The sequence below is a fragment of the Leptonychotes weddellii genome, chromosome 13 (assembly GCF_054177405.1).
Source record: "Leptonychotes weddellii isolate Sample4059 chromosome 13, ASM5417740v2, whole genome shotgun sequence".
In the NCBI taxonomy this organism is placed as follows: Eukaryota; Metazoa; Chordata; class Mammalia; order Carnivora; family Phocidae; genus Leptonychotes; species Leptonychotes weddellii.
Genome location: NC_138381.1, coordinates 34,515,305 through 34,536,813, shown reverse-complemented (window position 1 = coordinate 34,536,813; position 21,509 = coordinate 34,515,305). Strand labels below are relative to the sequence as shown.

General features: G+C 39.4%; 1 protein-coding gene and 1 long non-coding RNA gene across 24 annotated transcripts in view; one reads left to right on the top strand and one right to left on the bottom strand.

Moving 5' to 3' along the window:
* The window catches only part of DTNA (dystrobrevin alpha), a 340,345-nt gene that overhangs the window by 236,281 nt on the left and 82,555 nt on the right, over nucleotides 1-21,509 (top strand). For all 23 annotated transcript variants that reach the window (XM_081801399.1, XM_081801400.1, XM_081801411.1 and 20 more), the window contains 2 exons: nucleotides 9,299-9,512; nucleotides 20,789-20,874. In XM_081801399.1, the coding sequence (XP_081657525.1) occupies nucleotides 9,299-9,512; nucleotides 20,789-20,874 (300 nt within the window). The remainder of the gene's footprint in view (nucleotides 1-9,298; nucleotides 9,513-20,788; nucleotides 20,875-21,509) is intronic.
* Nucleotides 9,462-21,509, bottom strand: part of LOC145716763 (uncharacterized) — a 13,004-nt gene continuing 956 nt past the window's right edge. The window contains exons 2-4 of the long non-coding RNA XR_014139641.1: nucleotides 12,576-12,647; nucleotides 11,579-11,645; nucleotides 9,462-9,599 (exon numbers count right to left, since the gene is read on the bottom strand). This is a non-coding gene — a long non-coding RNA (uncharacterized LOC145716763). The remainder of the gene's footprint in view (nucleotides 9,600-11,578; nucleotides 11,646-12,575; nucleotides 12,648-21,509) is intronic.

The window sequence follows — 21,509 nt, the reverse complement described above, 5'->3', positions numbered from 1 at the left end:
AAACTGAGGGTTGCTGGAGTGGTGGGGAGGTGGGAGGGATGGGGTGGCTGGGTGATAGACATTGGGGAGGGTATGTGCTATGGTGAGCGCTGTGAATTGTGTAAGACTGATGAATCACAGACCTGTACCTCTGAAACAAATAATACATTATATGTTAAAAAAAAGAAGATAGTAGGAAGGGTAAAATGAGGGGGGGGAAATCGGAGGGAGAGACGAACCATGAGAGACTATGGACTTTGAGAAACAAACTGAGGGTTCTAGAGGGGAGGTGGGTGGGGGGATGGGTTAGCCTGGTGATGGGTATTAAAGAGGGCACGTACTGAAAGGAGCACTGGGTGTTATACGCAAACAATGAATCATGGAACACTATATCAAAAATTAATGATATAATGTATGGTGATTAACATAACATAATAAAATTTTTAAAAAAAGAATACAGTAAAAAAAATATTCCTTAGTGGTCAAATTTAGTATTAGAATAACCTCAAGTTTAGAATCTAATGATATGTTCTATTTATTATAAAGCTTCTGGTTTTGTGACTATCAAATAGTAGATACAGTCTAAAATTTTGCTGTATCAGCTTATATCTAGCCTGTAAGTCCCCTGAGCAAACTGTCATTTTCTGAAGAAAAAAAAATTACTTACAAGTGTGGTGGTTAGAGAAATCAAATATATCTGTAGCTATTGAAAAAAATTAGCTATTTCTATTTTTATGTATTTTTTAAAGATTTTATTTATTTATTTGACACAGAAAGAGAGATAGTGAGAGAGAGCACAAGCAGGGGGAATGGCAGGCAGAGGGAGAAGCAGGCTCCCCACTGAACAAGGAACCTGATGTGGGACTCGATCCCTGGCCCCCTGGGATCATGACCCGAGCCAAAAGCAGATGCTTAACTGACTGAGCTACCCAGGTGCCCCAAATTAGCTATTTTTAATCATTCATGATGTTGGGCTAGGACTTCTGCTTTACCTCCTTTTTTATCAGGAATTGTAAAGTTCTGTTCATTTCAGGTGAGGAGAGCATAGCACAAGAGATGTTAAATGGCTTCTTCTGAATAAACACCAGATCAAATCATATAATTGAGAACTCAACTTCTAACTTCCAAATATTAGCCAAATGCCATGGTAAACAGAGAGCCTGCTACAAAGCTAATAATGCATCAGCCCTGAGTAGCTTAGCTTCTCAAAAATAATAAACTCCAATGGAAGATCAAGTCTGATGTATTTTAATTTCCAAATTCAACACTGCTGAATAGGACCATGATATTATATTGTAGAGAAGGATAGGTTGAGGAAGAGTTATTTGACCACACAGAATCAGAATCTGTTTTGAACATGGTCATCATCATCATTTTCTTCTCATTTGTTATTCTGAAAGTGTTCAACCAGTGCTGGACAGGGACTTGGTTAGAATCAGTGCTTGAGCCCATGTTTCCCAGAAAGCAGACTCCACAGCAAGGCTTTTGCGGAAGCCGCTCCTTTGCTGTTCCAGAGCGGAAGTCGAACAAGGGAGGAAAGCCAACAGACAGTGCAGGAACTTCTAAGGAACCTTCTGAAAGGCTCCAGAACTTTCCACCCAGGGGACACAAGGAGGAAGTCCTAATCTAGCTGCTCTGTCCTGCACTGGCCAAGGGTGGCCTCCAAGCATTAATCCCCCCACACGTCTGGGTTGCCGTTGTGTGGGTGCTGGGCAGGTTCCAGGCGTTAGTGCCGGGGCATCAGAGGTTTGGAGCAAGAGCCTGCAGCCAAGTGCTGTCTGGTGGTGGCTATGCTGAGCCGGGCAAAGTCTACACCATGCCGGTCACTCCCGCAGGGGCTAGAGAAAGGGGTGGAGCCAAGATTTTGAAAAGGTACAAAACAGGGGTCTGAAACATTGCCTCCTGCGTAACCTTGGTTTCCTGTGTTAGACATTTCCTCATCGGTGTTTTCTCCGGCCTTTTAAAGATTTACTTATTTTTTTTTTTTTACATTAGATACACTTCTCATATTCTTAACCTCACGTAAGATACCTGCAGATAATCTGCAGAGTAGCCCTCTAGAACCCCAAACACTAACCTAGCTCCCAAACCATTTTCCTACGCACTAGGAAACTGAGTCATAACAATTTTCTGAATGGGTGAATGAAATGCATTTTCAATGTCTATCCCATTTTTTTTTACTCTTATTGCAGAAAGACAATTAATTATACACAAATGGTACAGCGTGAGTGCAGAAAAAAGTGACATTTGCCCGTGACTGCTCCTTACCTGCTCTTCAGGGGCCCTGTGTACTTGGTCGGTCCGAGTTCATCGTGGCCAGACTGGCACCTGGTGCAGCGCCCCTGAGAGCAACAACTGGGAAGAAAAAGTGGAAGGCAGTTCCTCATGGTTGCCAGCCCTGTGGATGCTCTTTCTCTTGAAATGTCACCTCTGGCATCTAGGATTCTGGCCATCTGCTCAAGTCAGAGTGTGTAAGGAATAATGGAAGTCCTGTGGGAAGCCATGCTCCATGAGTCTATTGAGCTTTCCTGAAACACTGAGGTAAAAGGAAAGAAAGCTTCTAGAGATTATAGGTGGTGACTGGCAAGCAGTAGGCACGCTACCCTGTTCCATTCACCTAGCATTGGTGAGCATCCAGTTTGAACAAGGCATATGCAAGTAGCTATGAGGTCTACAGAGATGAACAAGACATAGTACACGTCTTCAAGTTCGTTATAATTTACTGCTGTGGTTCTTAAACCTTTCTCCTCATGCATCTTTGGGAGAATCTGATGAAAGTCACAGATCCTTTCCCTCCAAACACACATGACCCTAACCATAAAATTCAGTTCATCGTTTCAGAGATCCTCCTCTCCTCTGAAGTTCAGTCAGGGTTTATCAAAAAAAAAAAAATGGAAGGAACAATTTGACCATTAGTAACTGTGAGAAATGCAGAGTGTCATAAATGATCTGATATAGGAAGTTGTCTGGGAGCAACAAGCGGGAGAGTGTAATTCCACGTGAAGGTATCAGGGCTTCCTCACGCATACATGAGTGTAATATCTTGAAAGACAGTCAGTTGAAGAGTGTACCTGATGAAGAGTATAATATGTCAGTGCAAGAAAGCCAAATGCATATTCTGGAATTATAAGAAGCCCAGTGTGGCTGCGGCATAAGATTCTTGGAAAAAGCCGGAGGTGAATAAGAGATGAGGTTAAAGATTGGGAGATTGGACCAGTGCCTGGGTGGCTCAGTCAGTTAAGCTTCCGACTCTTGGTTTCAGCCCTGGTCATGATCTCATGGGTTGTGAATTCGAGCTCCAAGTCAAGCCCCAGCTCCATTCTACACTCAGCAGGGAGTCTGCTTGAAGATTCTCTCCCTCTGCCCCTCCCCCCACTTGCTCTCGCGATCTCACTCTCTCAAATAAATAAATAAATCTTTATAAATAAATAAATAAGGTTGGGAGACTGGAGTCCAAACATTGGTTTTCAAGCTTAAAAGCTTGGGTTTTACTCAATAGGTAATGGAGAATGGCATGGCCAGAGCTGGGACTTATACCCTTTCTTAGGACAGATGGAAGAGGGCAGAAACTGGAGAGGAGTAAGAAGGCTTACTGTAAAAATCTATGTAGAAGGCAGTAAAAACCCAACCTAGAGCACTAGAATGTAGGGAATGATAAAGGCATATTGAAGAAACCTACACAAACTGTCTAGTGAAGGCTAAAATGCCTACCCAGAGGGAAGATAAAATACTAGATCCTCTTGCTTCTGAAATTATTGAATATATTCTGAGCAAAGTTAAACACTGGCAGTGAGAAATTAGTTATTGTTCAGATCTTTCTTTTCATTTGCCTTCTCTTATTATTTTTACAATCATTGGTACAATACTTTGGAAAATAATAGGCTTAATAAATGCTTGTTCAATTGAATTTAGTTAAATTTCATTTACGGTATGACAGCTATTGAGCCAACAATTACTATACCTCATTTTGAATAATAATGCTGGTCTACAAACACAATTTGAGGAAAACTGAATGCTTTTTCCTAATGGGCAATAGGTGTACTGCCTGGGCCTCTGAGGATTGGCATGATATCCTATTTGATTTTATACCAAAAATATGTTGTAGACCTTTTCCTGAAGCTCTATTCCATCAGGCACCTTACCCAGGAAATTAAAGTGAAACTAAAATGTCATCTTTGTAAGCTGTGATGCTTCTCTCCAAGGATCCTTAGCACAGAGAACAGTCTTGGTGATAAAGGTATATACTGTGGGAGCAAGGGAGTGTTGACTTTGGAAGCATAAAATAATTTGGTGAGCTACTCAGATGTTGTCTCAATTCATATTTTGAAAGATATAGCTCATGGCTCATGAATGGAAATCAAATACAAAAATTGCATTTTATTAACATTTTCTTTCCCAACTCAGTATTGGTCAATGTGGCTAATATCTTCAGTGTAATCCCATCAAAATGCATTTGTTGACCCTGGCAAAGCATACCACTTAACTGAATTTCTCTTCCCTAAGAGCTTTTTAAACATTGTTTTGTCATGATTAAAGGCCTGAATAAGGGCATAAAAATAAATTATTTATTTGATAAAATCTTAACAACTGGCCAGTTTGCCTGTGGCTTTCTTGACCACGATCCTTGTTCCCTGGATTCTTGTGATACCTTTTAAATAAATTCCTCTAGCTCAAATGAGCATCAATTTCCTGTTCTTATCTCTCATCTCTTTAAGTCGTGCTCATAGCCATGGTTCTCAAACATCATTGCTTTTCAAGATGACCTAAGGAGCAGCAGAAACCGGGGATGCCCCCTGGCCAAACTCCAGACCTGTGGAATCAGAAGCCACAGTTTGAGACCTGCTCACTGCTCCAAAGAGCACTTCTTATATATATATATATATATAAAATACTTGAGATTGCTTGGATTGAAGACAAACTATTGAGGCTTTGTCTACTTTCATTTATTTACGAATACAAACTGTTAAGTATTAATAATGTCCAAAATTTACACTGATATTATTTTTAAGATTCTAAGAAGTACTACTTTTAAGAATACATGTTTATATTTGATATGGTGAGTGTTAACCAATTAATTTTATTATACAAACCATTGCTTTATCTAGTATATTAGTAAAAAATGTATGCAGTAATTTGGATGTAGATGACGAAACCCCACTTCCTATGCCTGTTCCTAAGAGCAGGTGCTTATCAGGAAAGCTTGATGGATATTTAGTGAAGTGTGCACAGTGCCATCTAGTGGTATGTAGTCATCACTGCACAACCTAAATGTCTTCATTTTCTAAAATGATTTGATGGCTCAAGAGTAAACAGCGTGTTTATACAACTGTCAGACTTTTAAAACAGACTTCCTAATAGCTTCCTTATGACTCTCAACTTAGCACATTTCTTAGTGCTCCTATCTCATTAAGCAAAAGGCTTGTGATCCCCTTTCAATAATAATTAATGGATATTTAAGTGCTTCTTAGGCACTAAGCACTATGTGAAGTGCTTTATATGGATTATCTCATTTGATCCCCACAATAACCCTGCAGTGGAGCAACTGTTTTTTGTTGTTTTTGTGGAGCAACTATTATTGTCTCCATTTTACAGATGTGGAAACTGAAACTTAAGGACGTTAAGTGACTTGCTCAAGGTCAGTAGGAGAAGTTGGTCGAACCTACTGTCCAAGAACCTGCACAATTCTGCACTGTGATCTGCACCTCCCAAAGTAGTTACCAATGAAATAAAATTTCCAAGAAGTCTCTATGAAAGAGGGCCTTCCCCACCAGGTATCTAATGATCAAATATGGCAAAATCGATTCAAACTCCACTAACTCAGAATTTATGACAGACTGAATAGTATCTGCTTCTGTGGCTGGGATGTAGTTTAAGCTTCTTTTATATTGCTTATATAGTATATGCTCAAAATTATATGTTAATTAGGTTATTGAATTTGAGGGGACTGTGCTAAAACTTAGGTTTGGAGTCACAGATCTTGGAAATTAGTAAGAGGACAGTACGGCTGTAGATCAGAAGGTGTTTAATTATTTTAACACTAATAGCTATTGTTTGTTGAACACCTATGTGCCAAACTCTGTGGTCAGCACTTGTCTATCCTTTTTCTCTTTTCTCCTCACTACAACTCTCTCTGGATGTTATTCGTCTCCTCATTTCTAAAAAGGAAATAATAAAATGTAGAGAGGAGAAATAAATTGCCCACAGTTTTACAGTTATTAGGAGAGCCAGGAGTGAAACCTCAATCTTTGTGATTCCAAACTCTGCCTTTTGCCACTTTTGGAAGAGAAGTGTGTATAATGTGCATGATTACGGTTTTTCTGTGTACTGTCACCCCTCTGCAAAAATATCATTTTCTCGGGGCACCTGGGTGGCTCAGTCGTTTGACTCTTGGGTTTCGCTCAGGTCATGATCTCAGGGTCATGAGATCCAGCCCTGTGTTGGGCTCCACGCTCAGTGGGGAGTCTGCTAGAGATTCTCTCTGTCCCTCTCCCTCTGCCTCTCCTCCCCCCTTCTCTAAAATAAATAAATGAATCTTTAAAAAAAAAAAATACCACCATCTCTGCTGGGACCACAGCAGCAGGCTCCAGCCACTTCCGCCGTGCACGCTTGTCCATATCCATGACTCTCTTCCCTTACAGTCTGTAATGACATTTTTAAGCTGCATTTCTGAGCATGTCACTCTATTTAAAACCCGTGTCTTCATACTTTCAGCATAAAGACCAAAAGACTTGCCAGAGCTATAGTGCTTCGCCAGCCTTTTCTTGTTCCTCTGGCCTCTTCACAAACCATCTCATAATCCCATTTTGTATCTAGCACCCTGTCTGTCAAGGTAGGTCATCATTTCTGATTATCTGTGTGATTGGGAATCATGTCTCTATCCCCACCTGACTGTTAGTTCTCTGAGGCAGGAACAACATCTTTGCATTCTGTACCCAGACATATCCCCAAAGGACTAGATCCAGAGAATCTATAGATCAAGCATAAAGGAAATAAATACAGGAATCCCAGTTCCCACAGAAATTAACTTAATTCCTCAAGAAATTAAATAAATAAACAAACTTATAGATGCCATCTCCTTGGGAGTACCTTGGTTGCCAAATTGAAAAACTGAATGAATATCATTAAGAAACAAATAATTTCCTTGTTGTGTGATATCCAGAGAAGGTAACAAATTTGCAATCACATAAATCTGAATTTATCCAAATCTAATAAACATTTAAGTATTTCAATTAGAAAGTAATTTGTATTCTTCTGTCCCAAATCAGAGATATGCTAGAAAGTTGTGGGTTTGTTTTTTTTTTTTACATGATTCACATTATTCGTTTGTTCAAGTGTAATGTACTGTCTCGGTGTATCAGGCATTCCCACTTTTGACTTCACGACTTTTTCCCATTTAAGGAACACCATCCCTGCTTTGTAGATGAGGAAAGTAAAGCTCCAAGTCTTCGAGGCTAAGAGGGCATGCACTTGGAGGAGGAGGGCCATATTTGGATGTAGGTCTTCGGACTTCAAGTCCAGTGTCCTTTTGGGCTCCCAAGTCCAGAAGTTCAATAGATGTTAGTTTTGTTTTTTAAATATAGTGTTAGAAATGAACAAAGAGGTAGGAAACTAAAACTTGAGAGTTGGTAGCAAAGCATATATGGAGCATATATTTCTCAGGAACTGAAATGTGAGTATGTATTTCACTGAGAAAGACAACAATTTGTTTTCAAATGCAAAGGTGTCATGAAAAGTGAACCTTAAATTTGGTGAAGTTGTAGAGAAACTGGAATTTTCATACACTATTGATGTGGATGGCAAATAGTACAGCTATGTTGGAAAACACTTGGGAAGTTCCTCAAAAATTAAACGTACACCAACCATACAACCTAGCCACTTCATTTCCAAGTATTTACCAACAGAAATGGAAGCATACGTCTATACAGATATTTGTACAAGATTGTTCATAGCAACTTCACTTGTGCTCACCTAAAACTGAAACAGCCCAAGTATCATCAACAGGTGAGTTGATAACTAAATTGTGATATATCCACACAATGTATATTGTTCAACAATGTAAAGGAATAAACTATGGATGCATACTACAACATGGATGAGTCTCAAGATAATTATACCAAGTAAAAGAATCCAGACCAAAAAAAAAAGAGTACATACTGTATAATTCCAGCTATATAAAATTCTAGAAAAGCATCTTGGAAAGTATATCTGTGTTTGCCTGGAATGAGGAGTGGTGGGGTAGATTAAAAGGAGCAGGAGAAAACTTTTGGGCTGATGAAGACGTTCACTGTCTTGATTGTGGTGATGGTTTCTGGGATATTATAACAAAACCTCAACACAAACAGGGAAGAAAGAGAAATGAAGTTCTTGACTATCCTAGTGGAAGTAACCATGACTTAAGTTTTATGAGCTACTCAACAATATAAGCCAAAACACTGTTTGTTCTTGACCAGGTTAAGTGATCTGTGACTAAGTTCTGCTGCTGCCTTCTAGAGATTACTTTTCCTTTTTCCCCTGCCTCTCTTCCTGCCTTCCTTAACTTTCCCTTCTTTATTTCAAACCTTGTACTACGAAAAGTATATAAATGAATGAAAATATTTTAAATAAATACAGGTTTGATATCTTTTCAAACACTAGAATTTGAGTGTTGGTTTTCTCTCTCTTAAGGGGTCAGTATGCGCAATGGGAAAATGCTTTCAAGCCAGATAGACTTGTTAATTTTAATCACAAGTGCTATATACTTCAAAGTTGCTAAGAAACTAGATCTTAAATGTTCTCACCACAGAAAAAGAAATGATAATTATGGGACATGACGTGTTAGCTAATGCTATGGCAGTAATCACATTGCAATATAGAAATGTATCAAATCAACATGTTGTACACCTTACACTTATGCTTACATGATGTTATATGGCAATTATAGCTCAATATTTTTTAAAAGTCAGGGAGACATGAATTTGAATGCCAGTTTTGCCATTGACTGGCCTTGGACCTTGGCATTTGTCAGTTAACTTCCCTGGTCCTCAGTTTCTCAAATGTAACATAAAGATAGTAGCTGTATTTCAAGGGTCATTTTGAAGATTGGAAATAACTATCTACTGGGGTTTCAGGAAATAATTTTTTTGCTATTATACATTGCACATCAAGTCTTTGAGATCAGGCACTATGTACATTTACTTATGTCAACCCCTACAGGAGTTGAACACATATTGAAGGCTGTGAGGGGCCTTGACAAAACAAGACAGATGGTACATGTAAAATAATGAACTTACCTGTCCCTGCATTTGGGCTGATGTGTTCCCTCTGCTTTAATTGTGTGTAGTGCACCTGGTGGACATTTGGAACGTCATAGAAGCATTGCGGGAAAATGCTCTGAACAACCTGGACCCGAACATAGAACTCAGTGTGGCCCGCTTGGAGGCTGTGCTATCCACCATTTTCTACCAGCTCAACAAACGGATGCCAACCACTCACCAAATCCAAGTGGAGCAGTCCATCAGCCTCCTGCTTAACTTCCTGCTGGCAGCCTTTGATCCGTAAGCTCCCTCTGAACATCTGTTCCTCTCCACATGTTCGGTCTCTCCTTCCTCTTGTCCTTCTTGGTCTTTCTTCCAAATAATTTTCTGCAAGTAACCAACCACCTCTTTTTTTCTTGATCAGATACTTATCTCAATAAAGTCGCTCTGTGTTTAACGTCAATTTAAAATGCTATGGGAAAAAAAAAAAAACTAGGGAGTAAAATAGTGCCATAGGAAGTTGAGGACAATCGTACTTTCTATGCTGACCTTTATTTAACTCATCCCATGCTTCCTAGAAGCTGTGGTTGTCTGAATGTGTTGCATGATGGCATGCCTATGGAGCAGTCTAATGAAGCATAAGATGGGAGGATGTTTTTAACTCTCTTCTTTATAGATTGTCTAAGACAGTGTTTCTGAGGTGTCATAACAAGACCCTAGAGCAGACAGAGAGAAACTGACAAGGGTTTCTTGACCAGCCTAGTGAAAGTAGCCATGACTTGCATTAAACGGATCAGTCAATAATGTGCCACATAAAACAATGTGATGCCGTCCACACACGACAATTGAACCTCAGCCTCATTATCTTATAATTTCCTCTCATAAAATCAGAGAATGTCAGAGCTGGCTGAAATATTAAAGACTGTTCTTCCAAATCTCTCATTTTACAGATGAAGCACCTGAAGCATAAAGAGACTGTCACTTGTCCAGTGTCTCTCGATGGGTTAGTGGCAGAGTAGGGATTTAGGTATTCAGCTAAGATTTCTTCTCCAAGGCATATGTGGCAGTCTTGTGAAGTGTAAAAACTTCCCCGAATTACTTTATCAGCCTAAGATTTCAAAAGGTCTCTTGCTGTTAGCCCATAGTCTAGATAGAGTAATACCATCTCCACTTTCACTACTGGTTTTGAATATTGGAAAGGAAAATTGCTAACTTGACCTTTCAGCAATCGCATTTCAAGACTCTCAAAAGATTTTGCTTAGTCTCATTGTCTGGCCAATGCTTGGGAATATTTAAGCCCAGCCCTGGAGATGTTCCAGCCAGGCTAATGTTATAATGCCACTCACAATAGTCACCAGCTGTCATTTTACAACCTAGAGTGCTAACAGAATTATTCGTGCTCGGTTTGACCAGTGTAGATTACTGTCTCGGGATGTTTATATTTTGAGTAATTCTCGAGCTGAAATAAACAGTTCTGAAACAAGCAGTCTGGCTTGATAGATCCCATGCTTAGCTTGTACACACTTCAGAACTGATGTACTGCTTTGGCCTAATCACTATGGTAACCGAGCGGCAGGCAGGTGGAGGAGACTATGGCTCCACATGACAGGTGACAGAATGGAACCAGCCTATGGAACTGCTCTAATGGCATTTCCATCCTGCCCCCTTGACAAGAGCATGGAAGCTTGCAGACTTGCCCCTAGTGTCTTCAGGGCACTTATTTGTTATAAGTGGAACAATGGAAAATATAAAAAGAGAAATATAATTCTTGCCAAATCTTAGAGTATTCCAGAGGATTCATAAGGGCTCAAATGTAAAAAATAATTTGTATCCACTCCATAAATATAGAAACGGGGCCAGATTAACAATAAGGAAGGGGGATTTTGTGAAATATATGAGAGAGACAATATATTCATATCTTATATTTTATATGATATAATATACCATACCTCATTATTTCTCATATTATGAGAAATATACAATAGAGTTAGGTTTTTCACTTCTGTTTGGAAATATCGGGAAGATCACTTTGAAAAAATGGGCTGTATATGTTCCCTAAACAGCTACTGATAATTATTTCAAGATTGATGAATGCTAAACTTAAGGACTATCCCAAGATAAGGAGCCATTGACATGAATGTTCAAATGGAATATTTGTTTGGTTCTTACTCTTCTTATGGATAAAAAGGGCCTTGATGTGTACTTCCAATAATCTCGTTGTAGTAGATTTTTTTAAATATCCACATAGAGAAATCTCATTTTACAGATCTACAGACACATCCATAGAGAGACCCCAGTCTACAGATACTTCTGTCTTCTCTCTCTTGGCATAGCAAATGAGTATAGGCAGTTCTGCTGATATTCACATTTCCATCTGATGGTTTTTGAAATTCTAGACGATGTGAGATGTAAGCCATAAGGAAGCATCACTAACTGGGGAGAGAATATAACCAGAAATACTCACTTAGAAGTGAATGTAAGAAGAGAAACTTAAGAATAAAATGAATGTTCAATTCAATTTCTTATAATAGTAAACTCCTATTTCTCCAAATAAGATGCAGTATGGAAATCTGATGTCGCTTCCTACCACCTATCCCACGACAGAACCCAAGTGTTTAAGGGAGCCTTCTGCATGTTGGTAGACGTGAATGAGCCCTAGTACATCAAAGATATGTTGTTGCTGTTATAGAATCACTGAAACATTTGGGGGATTTCTCTCATTTGCTGTAATTTAAATGAACATATAAAAACCAGGGGGAGAAAAATCGAAAATAAAATTAAAACCTGCATTCTAAAGAGGTCATCTATATATATTTTTGAAAAGGAAAGACAGTATAGTGATTTAAATTCATGAAGAACGAGAATAAGAACTGCATTCAGAGAAACTTGGTCATTGTTTCAGTAGTGCCTTAAAATTCACCAGACCCAGCAAGGTGGAGTCTGCCATGACAATGGTAACGTGAAACGAGGTTCAAAGCCCACTGCACTTGGCTGTGGCCCTGAGAGCCAAACTTGCCTTCTCACAACATAGTTCCCCCAAAATAGCAGTCCTTCCTTCTCTCCCCAAAGAAACACCCGGGTCTCAGTTCTCACACGGGCATGCTTACTGCAGACCATGGTCAGTCTGCTGGTTGCAAGGTGTCTCCACCAAGTCAGCCTCTTAGGAGGTAGAGAGTGTGTAGCTACATATGCAGGATGATTTCTAGAATGTTAGGGGCTAGCATTTGTGCCCAGTGGCTCTACTGATGCTTGCCATTCTGTCTCTGAATAGTCAGGCTCTTGAGTCTAGATTTTTGTTCTTCCTGAATTCCCTTCTAAAAATGGCTGTATCTAGAAGGAGTCAACCAGTCATCAATTACCAACCGACTGCTAAGCAGATCTTTCCACCCCAGACACTGTCTTCTCCAGGGTCCCTAGGAAAATGGATGGGTGCACCTGGGAAGAGTGGGAAAGGAGACGTCAGAATCAGGGAGCAGGGACTGAGAGGGAAGAAGGATATTAGGAAACAGCCTGAGCCAGTCTGTGCATCTCGTCTCTTTCTTCGGCACACCCCAGGAATGAGCCTGCTGCCTTCCCTTATTTGCTGACAGCCTGGCAGCAGCTTTTCTTCTCACCGTTACTATTATTTTTAAGGAAATTGAGAGTAATGAAAGAAAAACAACATGACAGCAAGTTACAAGAGGACAATATTTTTTTTCAACAGCTTATGGAGGGGTAACTGTGGTCTTGAAAATAATTCTTAAAAGTCTCTAATGGCCTTTTGGAGAGGAGGGCGTCACACACTGATCCACTGGGAAGCCCTTCCCCTCTCATGGCTGAGCTGACTCCCCCTGCCCCAGACCTCACTCTTCCTTACACATGATTCTGCTCTTCCCTTATGGTGCATATCTGCCTGTGTGTATGACTGCCTCCCGCAAGCTACCGCTCAGCAAGGCCATGTCTCACTCTCTGTATGCACAGCACCTGAGACAATATCCAGCTTAGAATGAATCTGTGAATGAATGAATGAATGATCAATGATTGACTTTTCTTAGCTCATCACACTGATTTCTTTTCATTCTTTTTCTGAAATCAAGTCCTCTTTAATCTCTAGTATCTTACCCAGACTAGTGAGTCCAAGGTTGCTCTGACATCTAGGTTCATAACCTCTATTTTTACTTCTGCTCCACAAGAGAAGAAAATCAGATGTCTGTGGCTACTAATGTGGGGGTATCCTATTTTCACAAAAAACTTCAATGTAGTTCTCTCACTCTCTTCTTACTTCCCTGGGAAACACGAACTTCAGGCTGTTGACTTAATCTCATTTCAATTCACTAGAACCTTCCTTCTTAGGGAAGTTTCTCCTCAGGTAGATTATGTGACAGTGGCCTTGTTTTTAGCAAATGTTATTTTCGCATATATTCAGTCATACGAATATCACAGTCGGGACAATGATAAATATTAAAAGGAACAGTGATGTTCCTATTTTCAGATGTCAAGCTGTATTGTTAACGCCACTTCTCCAATGTTAGTAGTAATATACTAATTGTAATAACAGCTAGTATGTTGTCAGCATTTCCTGTGTGCCAAAAACCCTCCCGGTTTGACAAAATGTGATTACAGGGAGGTAAAACAACGCGCAGGTCATACAGCTTCATCCTAGATGAGGTGAGTGGGAGAAAAAAAAATCCTTTGTTTCAGGCATCAGGGTAAGTTCAGCTCTATTCGTGCTTTCTGTTTCTTTTTTTTTTTTTTTTGAATGAGAATTAGTGTACATTTTTCCCCCCAGACCTACCCTGCTTTTTCAGGATATTTTTATTAGGCTCACATTCCTCACCTTCCCGGTTTGCGCTATTTAGACATATCTAACAGAGTGTATGCAAAGGAAATATTTGGACTTAACTCATATTACATTGTAGATTTACAGTCAGTTTTACAACAGCCATACAGAACTCCAAATCTATCATATAATAGTCTTTCGCAGAGAATACAAAATCCTGGTATTTTCCTCTCTGCTTGACATATTGCACCTTGCTGAGCCATTTGAACATCCAGTCCTGCTGCTGAGCCCCTCTGCCCAAACCCCCTGGTGCTGTGAAATGTACCACAGCGCTATTTCAGGCACGTGGACATAAAATATTCTGGAACTCTGCCAAAACCCTTCTGCCTTTTGAGTTTTAAAAATGATTTTGATGGGGAAGCCTGGGTGGCTCAGTCGTTAAGCGTCTGCCTTCGGCTCAGGTCATGATCCCAGGATCGAGCCCCGCATCTGGCTCCCTGCTCAGCAGGAAGCCTGCTTCTCCCTCTCACACTCCCCCTGCTTGTGTTCCCTCTCTCGCTGTGTCTCTGTCTGTCAAATAAATAAATAAAATCTTTTAAAAAAATGATTTTGATGTTTAATGCAGGATGTACTACAAAGTACATGGCCCTTTCTCAGCGCACCAATGAAGTGTATCATTCACGTTGAGGCTGTGAGGATGTGTGAGAGCAAAGGAAGAAAAGAGGTCTCTAAAACCGAATATTCTTCTCTTTTTTTTTTCACTATCTATATGGCTAAAACTAGATATTTAACATGGTGTTTGGTGATTTTTTTTTCTTACCACATCTTAAATTCAAGATTTCCACAGAACATTTTCCTCTAATCGCTAAAATTTTGTTTTAGTAGAAAAGACTTTGTTCCAAGATTCTTACATGTCACGAAAATAGGATCTCTTTTCAAAGAAGTTTCACAGTTGTAGATAAAATGAACAGCCTTAATGTCACTCACCTTTATGTCAGACTTAGACTTGGTGTGAGGGGCAAATGGAATTTCATAGGGGTAAAGTTCTGGCCCCTTCCATTCTGGAGAAACTCCTGCCAAACTCACATGGCCAGGTGTTATGAGGAGTTCTTTTCCCAAATGTTTTGCTAACATGATGGGAAGCCCAAAGAGATGCCACAGCCCACTGAAGGATTTCTGTCTGTTCACATGTTAACTTCACTAACCCAAAAAATAAGAGTAATTATGTATGTGATCACTTCAAAATTCAAGGTATCACACGAGTGCACAATCTAAGATTAAGGACCGTAAGGTCAATTTTTGTAATTTCACCCAAACACTTAGCATTTCTCAATATAAAACTTAAGTGGTAAATCAAATGTCTTTTCACATGTGCATTCATTAATTTAATTAACATGTATTAAGAGCTTGCTTTGCACTAAGTGCCACGCAGGATAGGCTGGGGATGAAAGATAAGAAAGGTGAGATCCCTCACCCTTTCAAAAATGTGTATTAAAGTTAACTGGTTTTGACTGTTTTTCTCCAATAGACTATGAGCAAATTGCGGGTAGGAGCCATACCTTATTCACCTTTATATCCCCAACCTGCGAGGCATTGTCAATAATTATCTGTTGAGTTTCAAAATGAGTGATCTATATGAACAAAATTATTCCCAGATAAAGACATGAGTTATGATAGAGGCATGTTGTGAAAGCCAGAGGAGGAAACAATTTTCTCAGTTAATTAAGCCACCAAAATGTGTGAGAAAGAGCAATTTGAGTTCTGTGCTCATCAAAATGCTTACCAAATGTTTTTGTGAAATGTGTCGGTAAAAGAAGAGCTTCTGGTTTCAGTAATCTTAAATAGAAAAATAATTCCTCCAGCCTGTTCCAAAAAGAATCAGTCAGAATTCAAATCTCATTTTCAACAACTTAAAATTTATCATGGGATTCTATAATTTCAAACAGGAAACTTGCTTGGCAACTTGGAGAAAATTTACATTCTGTTCCGAATTCAGCCTAGCCTCCCAGACCTATCAATATCTATTTGCTGTTTTCCCTTCTTGTCAAAAGCAGATTTTTCCTCCTAGACAACTTTTCCCTGAAACTAATACCTTCTTAGTTCAAAGAAATCAGTTTGTCTCTTTGTGAGGTCATGGGAAAAGCCCAGTGTAATGCAGTTTACTCACTTTTTATTATGATGGGTCGAACTTTAAAGTAATTTATGTTTTTAAGATAGAGATTCTACAAATCTTTGCATATAATTTAACCAAAGGGTAAGTGCTTTCTGGTTTCCATTTTTAATCAGTCACCTCTTAGGAAAATTTGAAAATTTTCAGAGTGAGAAAACAAAGTATAAGGGAAATAAAAGATTTAAGGAAACATTGACTTATAAAGCAATTTCAGTTTGTACTTTTGCTAATTTTTTTGATTGTCTTAAATACCCTTTAAGGTATTAATTATATGCTGGTATAGCAATTTAATTGAGTGGTTTTTGACCTCAAGCTAGAACAGGAAAGTGAAGTTAGTACTGGCAAGAACTTCAGGATAACTGGCCTAAAAAATAGAATATATTACATTATGCCAAAAACCAAATAGTGGGGAAAAAGAGGAAAGCAATGTATTATGAATTGTGTTCTTGCTCTACATTGAAAGGGAAGATATTAAAATAAATACAATTTTTACTTTAAAAATAAAATTTTTAAGAAAAAAAATGATAGGCTAACAGTAAATTTCATTTTAAAGCTCTTGCTGTGCCTTACACTACTAAAGAATCAACTGCACTAGCAACTTTTATTCGCAAAAAATAGCTCATGTGGTCGGGTCATTGATTCTAAGGCCCCTCCCACCCAGGAAGTGGATCGTCCTGATGGATACTTCATCTACTGCGCGCGGTATTCTCAAACACGGCTGGCTCTGCTCGGTCTTTCTTTAGTGGCACTCAGAACTGCACGTGAACTTGGGAGATGGGCTGCCATAGCGTTTCATAAAAACGAGACAAGAGCATAGACTTTTTCTAGCACTCTTCCCGTTCCAAGGCTGTTTGGCCTGCAGCATTAGGGACAATCTATGTTTTTCATCCTCAGCTCGCTTTGGCCAGTCTGCTTCCAGAGTTGTGGCCAACGGCCAACATTCCATATTTGCAGTTTGACTGCTTTACTCCTAGAGGCATTGCGTGTGCGTACTCACTTTGGAACAATATGTCGCTTTCCTGCTCGTTTGCATAAGACTCCTGGGAGCTTCCTGTTAGCCATCCTCATGAGCTTGACTTTCCACTTCCTAGATACTTAAGGGATTTTCCGAACTGTTCATGAATCAAACGGCCCGGTCAGGGATGATTCCCAATGAGCATCCCCTTGGGATGTCCCAACCTCTCCCTACTCCTTGCTTCCTTTGTTAATGTCACTTTTTTCACCAAAAAAAAAAAAAAAAGAAAATAGGGACCCTGATCCCAAGCTGACCTTAAGTAATGGCCTTTGGTATGGAATCTTGTCGAAGGCCTTTAGAAAATCTTTCTCCCCACCCCGCCACCTTTCTTCATCCTGTTATATCTACTGAAAATGTATTTTAAAAAGATCCACGTGGGGCGCCTGGGTGGCTCGGTTAAGCGACTGCCTTCGGCTCAGGTCGTGATCCTGGAGTCCCAGGATCCAGTCCCGCATCGGGTTCCCTGCTCAGCGGGAGTCTGCTTCTCCCTTTGACCCTCCCCCCTTTCATGGTCTCCCTCTCTCTCTCAAATAAATAAATAAAATCTTAAAAAAAAAAAAAGATCCACGTGTATTTAGATCTTCGTTGTCCCTCTTTTCCATTGTGGAGTCATTCATCTCCCCTCACTCCTTAAATTCCTTCAAGGTTTATCCAATACCAGGGCTGAGCAAGGTCTAAATTCACCCAGCAGTGGTGTGCTTCCTGAGATCTACATTCCTGCATACACTTCTTAGTGACAAGGGTCACCTTTGCAATCTGGCACACTGACTTGCATAACAATACATTCCAGTGGCCTAATTTCACCCTTGAGTTCCTGCAAAACTCTCATTGAACTGCCCTCCACTTGGTGATTTATCTAGATTTATTGTGTCAATTTGGCAGAATAGCTCTGATACAACCACTCCTGAATGTAATAGCATTAATCTTGCATTTCCAAGAACAATACAGAACTGATGATCTCCCTATGATCTTCTTCATTAAAAACTAAGGTTTAAGAATTCATTCGTGAGCTATCATCATTTCATCCTGTGGAGAACTCTGTGCCAATATTACCTGTGGTCTATCCTCTTTCGTGAGTTAAATTGTTCTCTCTGATTCCTTGAAAGAAACTGGTGTTGCTCTTAAAGTCTCACATATAATGCTCCTCAATTTCTCTGTGTTTTGAAGACTACTTTATCACTTTATTGCTCCTATTCTTCCACATTTGCTAGATTTCCCTGTCCTCATAATTTGAACCATGTTTCAGCTGAGGAAAGGGAACTAATTATTTCCTAAAATTTTTTTTTAAAGATTTTATTTATTTGTTCATAAGAGACAGAGAGAAAGAGAGAGAGAGGCAGAGGGAGAAGCCGGCTCCCCGCTGAGTAGGGAGCCCGATGCGGAACTCGATCCCAGGACCCTGGGATCATGACCTGAGCCAAAGGCAGACGCTTAACCATCTGAGCCACCCAGCACCCCTAAAATAAAATTTGTGATACTTCTGGTTATCCATGCAATTGGGAATACAGTGCACATGGAATAATTTTGAATGAGGTTTTTTACAACATCATTGCATTTTTCTTAACAGCTACCTGCGCTAAAATTAGCAAACAACTAAGTGAGTGGTCATTCAAAATTCTAGGGGCACCTGTTATAATGATTAGTAGTCATTAATTAACATAAGAAGTATATTGTTTACTAATTCTGGGGGAGATGAAGTGCTGAAGTGCAAGGTGCTAGGAATTCAACTAATTTAGAAGATATGGTCTCTGTCCCCAGGGATCTCAGAGTGTGGTGTCACATTACATGCAGACATGTAAATAAACAAGTTAAGTTCACTCAGCGTGATCAGTGCCAAATAGTAGGTGAAGGTGAAGGGGAGAGCATTTGCCTGCACATTCCAGAGCCAGGCGTGTGATGATATTGAGCTGAGTCTTGATGAATAGGTGGGAGAGTCCTGGGCAAAAGGTGGTAGGAAGGGCAGGGGCATTAAACTTGGGACCGGGGAGTGGAGTTCAACAGAAATGGTAGCAGGTGAGACTGGAGAGAACAGGTGAAGTCGTAACCATATCCTGTAGGCAAACAGAGGCAATCAGAGATTTAAATAATGAAATACTATAGTCGAATCTGTGATGTGAGTGTGCAAGCAGAGAGATCATTTAAGAAGTTATTACAGTGTTCACGCAAGAGCTGGTGAGGCAATGTCAGAATAGAAAGCAGGGAATGGGTTTAATATACAGGTAGGAGGTATATCTGAGTCCCTCAGACATTTATTCAGGTGGTGGGAAATTAGGGAAGAGAACAAAGTCAAGGGGACTTTGTCAAATTCCCCGGGATTCATTTTTGGGTAACTAGGTACATGTAAGTCCGACAACCAGAATAGGGACTGACAACCAGAAGCAGGTTAGTAGTGGGTTGGTCTGAGAATGATGGGAGGGCTTTGTAACGATCATGAGTTGTACTTTGAACATACTTGGTTTGACATGAAGTATCCAAGGGAAGATTATTTCTAATAAATAATTATATAGATCTGGTGCTTAGGCCTAGAAATATAAATGGGAGAGCCACTAGGATAGGGCTCAGTCACTTTTGCATTCTGGCTGGCTGTATTTGAGATCCTATGCTAAGAATGACAGCAACAAGGATGACTAACAAATGATCTGTCTCTGGAGTCCAGTAATGAACAAAGACACAATTATTTATTATACCTTATTCTTCTAATATGTCATATATATGGACCTTATTCATATAAATGATTTATTCTATATACTAAACGCTTGTCAATACTTTTCTTACCTTTCAGCCACATTATTATTTTAAATAACTCCTTTGATCATTCTTAAGAGTAGCAACTATCAAAGAAATGAATTACTAATGGGGTACACTGACTGATTCCAAGGATACAAGAATAAACAGTTTATCCCAGCTGGAAAATCATTTAGCTGAAATGTTATACTTCTTACAGTGTGCCCTTTATATACATTTTGTGAAGGACACGTTACTTATACTTCCTGAATCAATGAAAATTTGGCAGATCTGGTGTCATTTAGGTGGAAGGAGCTCAAACAGAGCTCTTACATTTGCCCCTTTAAAATAGCAACTCTCTTTGAAAAGTAAATATATCACATACACACAGTCAGCTTGTGGATAGGAAATGATGGGTGGAAAAAAAGTGTGATGGAAAAGTCCCCACAGTTACTCTAACAAAATTCAGGAATTCTCTGACCAAAAAAAAAAAATTTTTTTTCTGAAACCTTGTTTAAATAAATTATAGACACTGTGGAATCATCATTCATAAAATTATTTTATGAAACCCAGAGTGAAATCATGTTCTGTAATTGTAATCCATGGCTAAATAGGACATATCCCTCTAGCTGCCAGTTCATGCTTTGAGCAAGTGACATGTACAAAGAATAACTTGAAGATTCTGCTCTCTCTTGAAAAAAGGAAACATTGAATAGACAGCTTTTCAGAAAGTTGTGTTGAATTGTATTCATGGTCTTTTCTAAAATGGATATGTTCACATAATGTATGCAGCTACAGTGTCCTATGATTTCTACAGAACACAAAATGTCAGATCTCATTACTGGAAGTTCTCCAAATGACATCTTTTTTTTTTCTCTCTCTCTCTTTCTCTCTCTCATCATAAACAGGGAAGGTCATGGTAAAATTTCAGTATTTGCTGTCAAAATGGCTTTAGCCACATTGTGTGGAGGGAAGATCATGGACAAATTAAGATGTAAGTTATTCTTTGTGTCTCTCTTTGCTTATTCCCCCCATGTACCACATTTTCTTTTCCCCATTTCTGCTATGTCCTGCTGCCCATTTGGACTTTCCTCATTCTGTGAAAGTTGTTTGAAATATAATCTTCATGGATCTTTGGATTTTATCACAGAAATATTTTCATATTAGATAAATGTTAATGATATGAATGTTTTCCTTCTACTTCTGGATTATTATTAGTTATAACCTGTTGAGTATCACCAACTAGACTTCCTGTAATATTAAAGTAAGATGTATATCCTTTCAAGTTCATTGTACTATACCACCTTACAGGCGTAAGTCCGTCTTCATAGGGACATGAAAGCCATGTTGGACAATCTCCCTTTTTTAGGTAATCTAAAGCCAAAGCTCCTGGCACATTTCCTCATTCTTCTTAGCCAGTGCTGTTCAAATCACTGGGAATCCCAAAGGTTCCAAAGTAGACATTGCCAGGGTAGAGGCATAAGAATTGCACAGATCCGAAGGGGCACGTGCACCTCGATGTTTATAGCAGCAATGTCCACAATAGCCAAACTGTGGAGAGAGCCAAGATGCCCATCGACAGATGAATGGATAAAGAAGATGTAGTATATATATACAATGGAATATTAC